General features: G+C 44.5%; 1 protein-coding gene across 10 annotated transcripts in view; it reads right to left on the minus strand.

The window, feature by feature from the left end:
* PTPRT (protein tyrosine phosphatase receptor type T) overlaps nt 1–13628 on the minus strand; it is a 452765-nt gene that overhangs the window by 11240 nt on the left and 427897 nt on the right. For all 10 annotated transcript variants that reach the window (XM_039728161.1, XM_039728157.1, XM_039728164.1 and 7 more), the window contains 4 exons: nt 10973–11108; nt 9652–9801; nt 5831–6004; nt 2757–2888 (listed from right to left, as the gene is read on the minus strand). In XM_039728161.1, the coding sequence (XP_039584095.1) occupies nt 2757–2888; nt 5831–6004; nt 9652–9801; nt 10973–11108 (592 nt within the window). The remainder of the gene's footprint in view (nt 1–2756; nt 2889–5830; nt 6005–9651; nt 9802–10972; nt 11109–13628) is intronic.

The raw sequence follows: 13628 nt of genomic DNA on the forward strand, positions 1-13628 counted from the left end.
AAAATTTGCTTCTCCCAGAGCAGGTCTGTGAATGGCCACCTCTCCAAACACTGCCTGCCGTGTGCTCTGACCTCCACAGGGTTTATTTGCCTTTTCCCTGAACTCAGGGTACAGTCTGGGACCAGGCACTGATGAACAGACAGGGAATGACTATATTGTCATGCGAGGACAGTGCAGGCACAGTGCCAAGTTCTCTCCCATAAAACTTCTCTCCACAACGGATTGATGCTCTACTGGAGGGTAGGAAGGACCTGCAGAGAGATCTGGATTGATGGGCTTGAGGCCACTCAGTCACACAATGGTTGTGTGTGGTCTGAAGGACAACAGAGCTGGGGAAGGGTCTGGAGCCCCCAGAAGCAGCTGAGGGAGCTGGGAAAGGGGCTCAGCCTGGAGAAAAGGAGGTTCAGGGGGGAAACCCTCTCACTCTCCACAATTCCCTGAGGGTGCAGCCAGGTGGGGGGCAGGCTCTGTCCCCAAGGAACAAGGCACAGGATGAGAGGAAACAGCTTCAAACTGTGTCAGAGGAAGCTTAGATTGGATATTAGGGAAAATTTCTTCACTGACAGGGTGGTCAAGCAATGGAACAGCTGTCCAGAGCAGTGGTGGAGTCACCATCCCTGGAGGGATTGAAAATACATGTAGATGTGGCATTTGGGGACATGGGTTAGTGGTGGCCTTGGCAGTGCTGTGGAAATGGTTGAATTCAATTATCTGAGAGGTCTTTTCCACCCCAAATGATTCTGTGATGTCAAACTGTCTCACGGTGTCCTGGTAGCTCATAAAATACAAACTTTAAAATCCTCCTTAACTTCCAGTGCCACCTGGGTGTTCTGGCATTGGCTGCACCCTCGAGGGAGGTGACACTGTGCTATAGAAACTGTCAAAGTGACTTCATGCACTGCCAAATCCCCCTGTCTGTGCCTACAGACCACATCATCGCAGCAAAACTTTGCTAGGAAAAAAAAAACCCTAAGCTTTGTGCAGAAAGATAGTCACAAGAATAACTCTGGCTGGGGCTGAAAGGTTTGTGTTTTCCCAGAACCAAGTGTAAGAAAGTGTGTCATTTCCAGAAAAAGATGGCTTTTGCTTTGAAGTGTCAGGGAAAAAAAAAAAAGGTGAAATTTGTCTCTGGATTCAATGCCAAGATGCAGAATCAAGGAGCTGGAAGAGGAAAACAGAAGACACAGAGAACCTTTGGTTCCTCACAGAGTGGTGGGACTCTGCAGGGCACCAGCAGAGCCCACTGCTGAACAGAGCTGTCACTGGGGCTGGAATGGAATCCCACCAGGTTCCCCCTGATGGGACATCCCCTTAAGGACTGGGGTGATTGGCTTCTCTATCACCACCCAAAAAAGAGATCAACAATTCACTGCCTGCAAGTGTGATAAGAGAGGGAAGAGACAAATGAGAAACGAATGCATGAAGTACCAACTGTTGAGGGCTCCTCTCCTCTCATTGAACAAGGGCTGTAATGGGTGAATCATCACCACCCAAAAAAGAGATCAACAGTTCACTGCTGCAAGTGTGGTAAGAGAGGGAAGAGACAAATGAGAAACGAATCCATGAAGTACCAACTGTTGAGGGCTCCTCTCCTCTCATTGAACAAGGGCTGTAATGGGTGAATTAACCAATTAACCATGCCAAATGTACTCTCCACACAAATTGCATGATTACACCTTTTTGAAAGCTGTTCTCCTCTGCCACTCATCAGCAAGGTGGCTGGAGACACCAGGGCAGGAGGAATGGCAAAAATTCCTCCCTGGCAAGCTCAAATGCTGAGAATAATGCTGTGTCCAGTAGCCAAAACCCAACTTAGACATGGAATTAAAAAGGAAAAGAGATAAAAGGACTATATTATCCTCAAACTGTGCAAAGAACATTTCTCAGTATTACAGAATCATACTGGAAATCTCAGGGGAAAGATCCTTCAAATTATTTCAGCTCTCTTGGTTTTATTCTTCTGGAAATGCCATGTGAAAAAGGCAAACATGAAGCACCCTGGGGCTGTGGTAGGGAGCATTTTCCTGAACTAAACACAGGCAAAAATATGAAAGGGGAGAAAGTGGATTTGGGAGGGAAATTTTGAACTGCAAACATGAAGTAATTCTGTAATACATACAGTATGTATATAAAACTTTTTGATACTTTTAACTATATTTTACATAATTTTATATCAAAATATTTATATAATAAATGGGGAGACTTTATAGCAACTTTCCAGTACATAAAAGAGGCTTACAGGAAGGCTGGAGGGTGACTTTTCAGAAGGGTGTGGAGTGATAGTAAAAAGGGAAATAGCATTAAACTGAAAGAGGGCAGATTAGATGGGATATCAGGAAGAAATTCCTCCCTGTGAGGATGGTGAGGCCCTGGGACAGATTCCCAGAGCAGCTGTGGCTGCCTCACCCCTGGAAGTGTCCAAGGCCAGGTTGGATGGGGTTTGGAGCAACCTGGAATACTGGAAAGTAACCCTGCCTGTGGCAGAGGTTTGAAGTAAGATGGTCTTTAAGGTCCCTTCCCATCCAAAACCTTCTGTGATCCCTGTTAATTGCAACAAGAATTAGCTTACAAAGAGCCAATCATATGGACTTATTCTCCATTAAAACCCCAAAACATCACCTATTACTTTCCAGCTCCCCCTCATTTATTAATTGGTATGGGAGGGCACCCACCCCAATAAAATGGCAGCAGGAACTCTCTGCAAACCCCCTGGATTTGAGAAGGGAGTGACATGCCAGGAATGAAGAGCCACTGACCTGTGCTGCATCCATCTCGTTGAGCATCACCACGGAGGAGCAGTTGTAATCAAACACCAGCCTCCAGAAGTCTGTGATGGTGTTGGGCAAGGGGTGCTGGGTGACAATGAAGGCAGCAGGCTGCTTGTGGCTCTAACAAAAGAGTAAGATTAGTTTAACAAAAAAAAAAAAAAATCAATCAACTTTTATTCAAAGGAATATTATACCCAGGAGGCTGTGGGGAGGCAGTCTGAGCCATTTAACCAGATTATACAAATCACATCTCCTGCTCCTTGTTATCGCTCCGCAATGAATGAACGCCTCGTAATGGGATTCTTTTGCTCCCAATAAAGACATTTCATTAAAGAAGTGTCACAAGAGCAGAGATTACCCAAATCAATTATTTATATTTTGAGACTCAGCAAATAATGCTAATTCTACTATTACTACTACTACGACTATCAGTAATATTAATAATTGGAAGGAAAACAGCTGGAAGCAAATGTTCTCCTTTGTGCTGCAGTGGCCTCGAGGAACTCCAGAAGGGATTAGCCCCGTCTGCTGGGGCTGCCTGGGGGTGGCACGTTTGGAACCCAGCCATCCTTTATGGGGCAGCATTCAGAGCCTGTGAAATTGGCATTTAATTTCTGCTGTTATTCTTTCACCTCAAAAAGGCCCCCTGACCTCAAGTCTCCCTAAGCACGAAGGGGTGGAGCTGTGCTCCCAACCTCTGCAGGGCTGAGTTAATGAATGTTTGGGATGAAAGGCAACAAGCTGAAAACTTTATCATTTCCCAACCACGGCAGGCAAGGCTTAAATGAGCCTGGAAACTGCACAGTCCTTTGTGCTGTACATCTGTGAAGCACACTTGCATCAAAAGGCACACTAATTCTGGGGTAAATAAAACAAAAAAGCACAAAAAGCCCTCCAGCGGAATAAAATTTTGGATTTAAGGTGAAGTAGTAATAAGATCCTGAAGTATGAAGCTGCCCATTGTGGGGGTTTGTCTTTTCTCCTCTGTGTGAGGCAGATGTGGGTGGAAGTGCTGGGCAGGCCATGCTGGGAAAAGGAAGCTTCTGAGTGTGCACATGTGAGGAGGGTGATGGAACACGATGTACAGAGAAGGAAAACAAAATTATTTCTTGGTAAATTTTCATCTAGAACAGACTTTTTTCTTTTTCCCCACTCTGCATTCCACATCGAGAAACACCAGAATGGGTCAAAAGTTGTGAAGTACCAGACCAGTGGCAGCAACAGAGTGGCAATAAAATACTGAGGTTTATCTCTTAATGAATTAAACACCACAATGTTCCTGCTATGTTTTTTTCATGGTGTGCCAGTAGCAAATCTAGCTAAACTCCTGGCTGAAGGTCATATGTGCTTGTGGGGTTTGCCTTTAGGAGAAAAAAAACCCTGCCCAGCTCCTTGCTACAGGTGAGGAACCAGGTTCACTGTCTTGTTTCAAAGGGAAGGTGACACAAAGGTGAATTACTCATGCAAGAGAACATATGTGGGATTATGGGGCAATGATGATGTTAGGGACACATAAATTCATGGTTTTTTTCTCCAAACCCCATGGATTAAACACAACTCTATCATCCCTTCTTCAAGACTTGACTCATGATGTGACTTAAGTCTCATTTTTTAAGGATTAAAAAATTGTTTTAGGGGAGGGTGAGGGACAGTTTTGCTCCTTTCAGGGCAATATGGGACAGATGGAGGTTGTCCTCTAAGAGTCCCTGCTCAGTACAAGACTTCACACCTCAGCAAGAACAGCTATGAAAATATAGGATTCTGGCTGTTCCCTGTGATTATTTTTGTCCCCAAAAGTTCCTGAATCCTTTATGGGAAGATAAAGGAGAGCCAGAGAACATCACAGCAGCTGAATTTCAATGACAGGTGAAAAATTGCTTTGTACTAAAAAAAATAATCTACTGGAATTTTGTGGGGAAGGATCCAAATATTTGCAAAGTGATTTGAGGTAATGAGGGCTGAAATGTACAAACATTCCCAATCCCTAAGAAACCAAAGACTGGATTGTGCTTCTACAGATGTGCAAAAGTACTAAAGACACTTTAAAAAAAAACAAGCTTCCTTAGGCATGTTTGCAATGAAAACATCACATCTTGCTGAAAAAAATCTAAAATAAATTCTGTGACCATTTGATAGAATATCTTAAATGCAACAGTATTGCTGTTTCCCAAAGACTAAAGAACAGATAAAATTAAAAAAGAGGCACTGCTGCTGCCAGAGAAAAAATGATGGCATTTCACCCTGGATCATATTTACACATACTCCAACTGCAATAATTAGTGGCTTTAAAGACATCTGTGTCCAAAGGCAGCACAGCAAAAAGAATCCATCAACATAATTCATCCTCCACAAATGACCCGTGCTGTGAGATTCCAGGCTGTAAACAAAGCGAGGGAAAACGCCTTTGGACAGAGTCACATCAGCTCAACTCACATCCTTTAGCCTGAAAATATTTTACACATTTGATCCCTGCACTCCCACATTCTTAACTGCGTAAGATCATATCAATCACTCGCTCCACACTGTAAATTATCCTTTTCAAACAGCTGACCTGGCAAACTTTTCTCTTCCCAATGGTTATAAAACCAAAGTATGGGAAGAGCTGTCCCCCCAGTTTTTTGTGCATCTACCTTTCTGTGATCCAGCCTCAGACTGCACTCTGAGGGATGCCTTTGCCAAAAATTTTCTACCAATGTGGTGCAGCACTAGGGTGTGTGATCACAGAATAACAGCATGTAACAGAATATGCTGGGTTGGATTGGACCCTGAAGGATCATGGAGCCCAACTCCTGGCCTTGCACAGCACCATCCCCAAGAGTGCCCAAAAGTATTATCTGAAACTTCTTGAACTCTGTCAGGCTGGTGCTGTGACCACTTCTCAGGGATAACCATGCTCTGGAGGAGATATTTTGGTGACAAAGAGAAAATTCACGTGCTTTCCCCAATTTGGATATACCAGACTCAGAAACTACAGCTAAGTGTTTTTCTTTAGATCCATTCTCCCAGAAAAGCATCATGAGAGGGAGTAAACTCATGGCAGGCCGTGCCAGAGCAGTGCTTACATCCATGAGTGCAGCATTGATGTAGTTGCTGGACTCGCCATCCACGGAGATGAGGAAGGGCAGGCAGCGGTCCAGGGGCAGCACGTCCATGCAGCGGTTCTTGTCGTGGTTGCGGGGCAGCAGCCCGATGCTGCAGTCCTCCGGCCGCACCCGCGGCGTCACGATGTTCAGGGTCTGGCCAGGGCAGGGAGAGGGGAACAAGGACACAAACAGGCTGAGTGCCTCGCAGTTCACTTCCAAGAATCACAGAATCACTGGGTTGGCAGAGACCTTCGAGATCCTGGAGTCCAACCCAGCCCCAACCCCTCAACGAAACCCTGGCACCCAGTGCCACATCCAGGCTTTGTTAAACACACCCAGGGATGGTGACTGCACCACCTCCCTGGGCAGCCATGCCAGAACTTGATCACTCTTTCTGTAAAAACTTTTTCCCAACCTATATTTCCTCTGGTGCAGCCTGAGACTGTGTCCTCTGCTTCTGTCAGTGCTGCCATATGCACAACATGTTTGTTTTAAAGGGACTCAGAGTAGCTGAGCTTTGGCTGTTGCATATATGTAAAAGCTTATAAAATAAGGGCCTTGTTAGACTTGTAAAATCATGGCTCAGGCCTGCTACTTCAGCTAAGCAGAAAAGGGCTATGGGAAAGTGACTCAGACGAATTAGAGGTAGAAAAACAAGTTATAGAACCATCACGTGCTCACATTGTGGTTTATGGTGGTTGGTTGAATTACATTTGTTGTGCCTAAATGGGATGTAACTGATTATGGGGTAACTGCTTAAAAAAGCCTGTTTTTTGCAATAAAGGGCTCTCCTTTGCTCCTGCCTGGGGTCTCTGAGTTACTCAGCTTCACAACATTTGGCATCCCAGAGATAAAAAGGAAGACACACTAAGGAGCTTGTTGCTGTTGTGTTTTGGAGATTATCCTGAGGAACTCTTCCAAACATTGTTAGCTCCAGCAAAAATTGAAAGCACTATAGACCTCCCAAACAGTTCCAGCTCTAAACCCACAGAGCAGCTAGACAACATTCCTGCTCTTTCCTAGACTTTGGAAATAGGTGTCACAGGTATAAGATGCAGCTTTGAGCTGGGGATGGAGTGAAACCTCATCCTGTTTTTACCATCCTTAGGGTGGAAGCACAAATCCTTCCCCTCTTCAGGTGGATCCTGTGCAGGTGTACCCTGAGTACTGACCACCCAGCAGGCCAGACTGTTCAGAGCCTCTGGTGATTCCTCAAGCTACTGACTTATCTTATAAAAACCTAAGATTAAATGTCATTTTGAGGTTTTTTTTTCAACAGAAAAGTCTATTTGTTTTATACATTATTTAGATTGCTACTTTCCTTTTGAAGTGACACATAGGATGCTTCACTTACATAGTCATACCTAATCTCTGGGGCCTTGCTGTCAGTCTGTGACTGTTATCTACCTTTTGCACAGCTCAACAGACTGTGTTTCTTTACATCTATTTTACTTTTGTGTTCCCCATTGTGGAGGCCTCCTGACAAACCAGTCCATGTTGGTCAGCAAGGATCAAAACTCAGAAATCAAAGTGAATGCATCTTAGCACCAGTGCTTAAGTGGTGGTAGATCAATGGCTGTCTGATGTCATTGTATTTCCACTTTTGCATCTCCCCTTCCTGAGCAAAGCCCATGGAGTCCAACAGTGAACTCTCTGCAGCCAGAAGAATACAAAATATTTAAGGGCCAAAAAAACCAACAACAACAAAAAACTTAGGAAGAGCCGCAGAGAGGTTATGAATGAAGAAAACAGGAAGGTCAAACAATCCAAGATGAAAGAATGTGTCAGAGTATAAAACTTGAAATAAAGTAGTTGTTCTAAATTATTCAAGTTCTACACGGTCTGGAGATGGAAAGCAGGGAGTCTGGCTGGGGAAACAACATGAAATCTCAGATCTCTGACAGTGCAGATAATCAGGCAGGTGACTTGCTAGTGATTTACTCCTGTCTATTTTATGCTACTCCCCTCTCTCCCTTGTTCCTGTACTGATTCAGATTACAAAAACTCTCCAGACTGAGCTTTTGTGTATCCAGACAACATGTAGAGCATGAGAAATACATCCAGCCTTACCTCAGGGCTAGTGGGACCTAAATACCACAAACTGCAAGCACAGATCTATAGTTATATCAACTGGTTCCTAAAGATTGCAGCAGAGATACCAGCTTTTGCATTAAATCCAGACAATCAGGGCTGAGGAATGCTCTGAGCCAAAATCCTGTAAAAATAGATTCTACAACAAGACAGACACCGAACCTCTTATGCAAAGCACAGTGGAGCAGTTCCTTCCCACAGGAGCTGCCAGCCCCTGGCAGCTCAAAAGAACAAGCACAGAGGTGACAAATCCTGTCTCATATCATGACAAAATACACCCAGCAAGTGGTGGCTGTTTTTTTAATAGTGTTTTTTTTAAACAGCATTTGATGAAGTTCGGCTCTGGCTCCTTCATGTCAAACCAGAAACACTTTTACAGACCTGCTATCACTTGATAGAACCAGATCTTTTTTTAATTGAGCTGCCATCAGTTGGGATCCACATTCTTTATCTCACTATACCAACCCTGATGATTCCCTGTAAGGCTTCAGATAAAAGACACACGTTCTCCCTTTACATAGAGAGGGAGGAAAAGAGGCCTCTGACTCAGGCTGGGGATCCCAAAGGACTCCTCTTGCTGCAAAAGACACTTCCTGGGGGAGGAAAAGCAATTAAAGCAATCTCCACCTTTTTACTCTGACTATGAGTGGCCTCAACAAATAGTAGATGTCTCTTTCTTTCCTATCAAACTCATCTTGCTCTAAATTTCCCACAGTCTTGTTTTTCTCCCTACGTTGATGTTGACTCAAAATTATAGATCCACAGAATGTTTTGGTTTGGAAGAGATTTTAAAGCCCATCCATTCCACCCCTACCATGGCAGGGACACCTTCCACTCTCCCAGGTTGTTCCAAGCCCTGTCCAGCCTGGCCTTGGGCACTGCCAGGGATCCAGGGGCAGCCACAGCTGCTCTGGGCACTTGTGCCAGTCTGTCTTCAGCCTCACAGTAAAGAATTATAGATTCATGGGGAATAAGAATGGAAAACCTAGTTCAGTATTCAGAATTCTGGGTGAATTCTCCACTTTGTGTGAGGAACAACTGCACAGGGCCCATGGCTGGAGTGTCCCAAGCCCATTTACCAGGGTGGGATAAGCAACAGGGACAGGAAACAAAGGAGGGGCTCATATTTTGTTGCTTGCTCTGGACAAAGAGCACTAATGGAGCACTTGTTAGTTTTGCTGTCCATCATTTTGGGTCTCATCACCAGGTACCTGGCAAAACATCTGCAGTGAACTGAGGGATTCATTCACATTTATTGGAAAATTAGCAATAGCCAAAATAATGCTCACTGAGCTCCCTCTCCTGTGTGGAAGGCTGTCAACAAGTTGATTGTCAAAGCTTGGAAGCACCATATGAGCCACAAGAATGGATAATAAAGCACCTTGAGGCATAAATGTTTCTGTATAAATTATGGAAGGAAACGAACAACACAATACTCATTAAAATAAGTACAGCATTATATGTGAAAATTAGTACCCTTTCTCTACTGGAGTGATGGGGACAATTTTTTCCTTGCTGAAGGCTGACTAGTCCATGCTCAAAAACAAATCTCTGCCTGACCCAATAGTACAACAACAAAAATCAACTGAAATCAGACCTTGGCTCAGCGTCCCCCTTGTCTGCGCTGTTGGAAATCACAAAGAAACACACAGAAATTGATTAAACACCTTCAATACACCAACTGCAGTGACTGAAACACATGAAATTACCTGAAACTCATCTTTTATCTGGCTGGAATTGGTCTGTGGATCCAGTCTGCTGATGTTGTAATATATGGATCTGAACTCACAGACTGGAATGGCTGTGTTGCCACAGAGACATGCCTCCAAAATGGCATCATGGACAAACACGTACTGCTCCTGCACAGGGGAGGAGATATTAAAATCACAGTTTTAATACAGATCATGAAATATCACTCTTCATTTTTTCTTAAGTCATGCCCAATATGCATATTTGGCTCTGTTTCACGTGGAGACAAATTACACAGTGTGCTCTGTGACAGCTTTGTGAGCATATTTCATCCATCATTGAATGTGAGGTCTCACGTGTTCATTTCAGATTTACAAGGAAAATGGGGAATTGGCACTCTCAGGAATGTTGGGACAAAATGATGGTGGGCTGGGGAGGACATCAGGGTGTAAAGTCTCTCTGTCCACAAGGCAACGGCCACCTCCAATAACACCAGAGAATCACAGAATTGTGTAGGCTGGAAAAGACCTCTGAGACCACTGAGTCCAGCCCAGCACTGCCAAATTCACCACTGAACATGTCCCCAGCAGCCACATCTGCATGTCTGTTAGATCCTTGCATGGATGGTGACTCCACCACTGTCCTGGGCAGCTGTGCCAGGGCTAGACAACCCTTTAAATGAAGAAACTTTTCCTAATATATAATTTAGCCTTCTCTGGCACAGCTGTACAGAACTAACAGGTTTCTTCAGAACCCTGGCTTCTGGGTATTTTGGGCAAAACTCTTTCCCAGAAGTAAATATGGGAAGTCCAACAAAGTTAACCAAAGTTAACTCTCTCTGTTCCAGGTTGCTGTCCTGTCCCTCAGGAAGGGAAGGGGTTAAGGGACACACAAAAACCCTGTGCAATAGGATAACAGTTCCACATGAGTCTGTGCAGCTGCCAGACACTGTGTGATGGAGCACCTTGCTTAATCAGCACCCAGAGCTTGAATCAGAGACGTTTTGTTTGCTTAGCTTGTAATTGATGTACACTAGGTGCTACTGGAGCCTGCAGTGTTCCTATGAATGAGTCATGAGAGGCTTCAGGAGCTCTTTTTTCCTACTATGAGCATAAAATTAATCAGCAATGCACAGACCTAAACTTCAAGGTTTGCCCTCCTGTCTTGCAGGCACCGAGTAGCTGCTGGTGAATTGATTCGGTGCAAACCTGGGCATGTTTAGCCACCAAAAGTTCTGCATAATCAAGGCACAGAGCAAGCCAGTGTTGACTTCATAAATTGCTGGGCAGAGAAGCTGACAGGAAAGCAGCACCTAATGCAGGGAGAGCTGCTGGCACCCACCTCTGTCTGCACCAAATTGACCCTTTGGGAGCGCAGCTCTCGCACGCAGTTGAATATATCCACCACACCCTCGTTCTCTGCCATGTCCAGCATGATGTCAATGGCAATAAAGCACCCTGTCCTCCCGGCCCCAGCGCTGGAAGAGAAAAAAACAGGAGGATCTGTGTGACCAAGGGGCTGTGGAGCGGCAGGGCTCTGTGGAGGAGGGAATAACAGCAGCACACACACTGCTGTCTCCTCCTAGGAGCTGGTCCCTGCTCCCTGCAGGATTCATTTTTCTCTTGTAGGATTTAAGAGAATGAGGGGAAATAGTATTTCTTGAAAGGGAAACAGAAACAAAAGCTTTCTGCTATTGAATATCAACCAAATATTGCAAAAATACTCATTATAATTTTACAGTTCAGGTCACCTGCACAACTCTCATCACACAGAGGAGAGCAGCCTCTGGGTTGCAAACAGACACAATTCAAAAAATTTTCTTCCCTGGGACTCTCTAGAAGGCATATGCACGCATTTACACCAGTGGGCATGATGAAAGGAGCTCAGTCCTCCACCCCAAACACTTCTTTTCCCTTTGGAATCCAGAGGAGTTTGGATCCTGAGGAGGGTGATTTGAAGTTATGGATTGTAAATCACAGAGAATGGAGCTCGAGGCTACTTGACCCCTTCAGTTCAGAGCTCCCCACTGCTTGTGAGAATTGGGCCATCTCCTGCAAAACTGTGTTGTCATCATGTCCTCCTTCCCCTCTGGGAAATCATACAAGCTGCTTAGGTGTGAAGGATGGAGAGAGGAGAACGTCTCTTCACATTACTCTGAAGGAAGCAGAACTCTGCTCAGACCAGGGAAACTTCAGCTGCACTGAAAACTCCACCAGAGCCGAAAGCAAGGAGATATGAATGACCATAAATTAATGGACCAGATTAATCAACTGCTGAATAGTGAGGAGATATTTTTCATTTGCAGAATTTTAATGAATAAGTGGCATTTCCTTTCCCTTTATCTCTCAGCTTTTCAGAATTTTAACAAATAGTTTTAACAGTTCTATATTTAGAGGATCCTGGCACTTCATAAATATCGAACAGTGATATTATCCAGCCAGGCATCAGTGGGGAGAATTTGGTAATTACCACTTAAAGCAAGTCATTAAAATTCAAAAGCAGATAAATAACGTAGAGGAAATGGCATTTATTCATTAAAATGGGAAGGATGAAAAATCTCTCCTTGCTTTCTTGGTGACAATGAGTCAGGTTCAGACACCTTCCAGGGGCAGCCCCATACCATGGAACTAAAGCAGTAAAATCAGGCCCTCAGCTGTAAATGAAATCTCTTCTGTCAACTCCTCAGCTTAGCTTTACTTGATTATAAAACTGACTCACCGCTTGCTTAAAAAAAAAATCCAACAAAACAAAACAGCCACCCAATCCAAAACTGTTAGAAAAGATAAGATTTAATTGATTTTCCTTTTTGAAATAGTTGTGGGATGTATTTTCTCTCTCTTTCTCAAGACACAGAGTGGGCACTCAAGGCAGTTCCTTGCGGATGGATTGGAGGTGAGATTTTGGGACAGCCAGCTCTGCTCTCTAGCCTTGTGCTCAAGCCACATCTTTAGCTCTCACATGCCCTGAGCCCTGCAGACACAGCTGCTGCTACAAACCCAAACTCTGGTTTTGCAGCAATGCCTTTCCTTGCATTTGAAGTCATTTAACTCCTTTTATTTGCCAGCTGGAAGTCACTGGAATTTTGCTAGCTGGAAGATTTTAACGTGAGATTCTCACCCAACTCCTGGGCTTTCAGGAAGCCAAGGTGCCCAAGGGCTGTCAGCCAAACTCAGCCAGACAAATACTTCAGACCATAAAAACATAAAATCATAGAATGGTCTGTGTTGGAATGGAGCTGAAAGATGGTGCAGTTGCAACTCCCCTGCTGTGGGCAGAGACACCTTGCACCAGACCAGGTGAGGCCTTTAATGCTGGCAAAAAGCTGAGCTGCAGCACATGGGGGTACAGAGAAGCAAAGCTGCTTTAAAATTCCCTGTCTTTGTGCTGGCATTGTCTATTCTGCCACATGAGGTTTGAGGGCTGGAGTGGCTGTCCCAGATATTCACCACTTCCCCAGCTCTGCTATGAGCACCCAACAGAGCACAGACCACTGTGGGGTCTTCTACCTTTGAAAGGCCCTCTCTGACCTACTCCCATATCTCCAACTCATGCCAGCTTGGCTCCAGATCTGCCACTTTAGGGAAGAAAAACATTTGTTTCCTGGCAAGGAGTCGAGGGGCTGAGCTAGGAATGCAACTAAGATAGTGAAAATTATATATTTTAATTAAGAGCTGAAATGAATCAAGGGGTTAAGTTACAAATGTAGTTAGCAAAGATCATACATTGTGATTAGAGCTTAACAAGAGAATTAATTGATACGAGGTGGGGATAACTGAAACAAGGTGAGGAATGACAGGTGATACATGAAGTATTTTAAGAGTGCAGGAGCCATAAATACCACTGGCTTCTGAGTGTGAGAGGAGGTTTGGACTGTGACCAGTGAGTCAAGAAGCCTTGCCAGCTTGACACTGGTGAAGAGTTTACCATGAGGAAGAGGTGTTACTTCCTCTTCAAAGAACCCACTGACCCATTTCAGAGCCCACCATCCCAATTAAAG

The sequence above is a fragment of the Passer montanus genome, unplaced genomic scaffold, assembly GCF_014805655.1.
Source record: "Passer montanus isolate IOZ18808 unplaced genomic scaffold, ASM1480565v1 scaffold64, whole genome shotgun sequence".
Taxonomy (NCBI): Eukaryota; Metazoa; Chordata; class Aves; order Passeriformes; family Passeridae; genus Passer; species Passer montanus.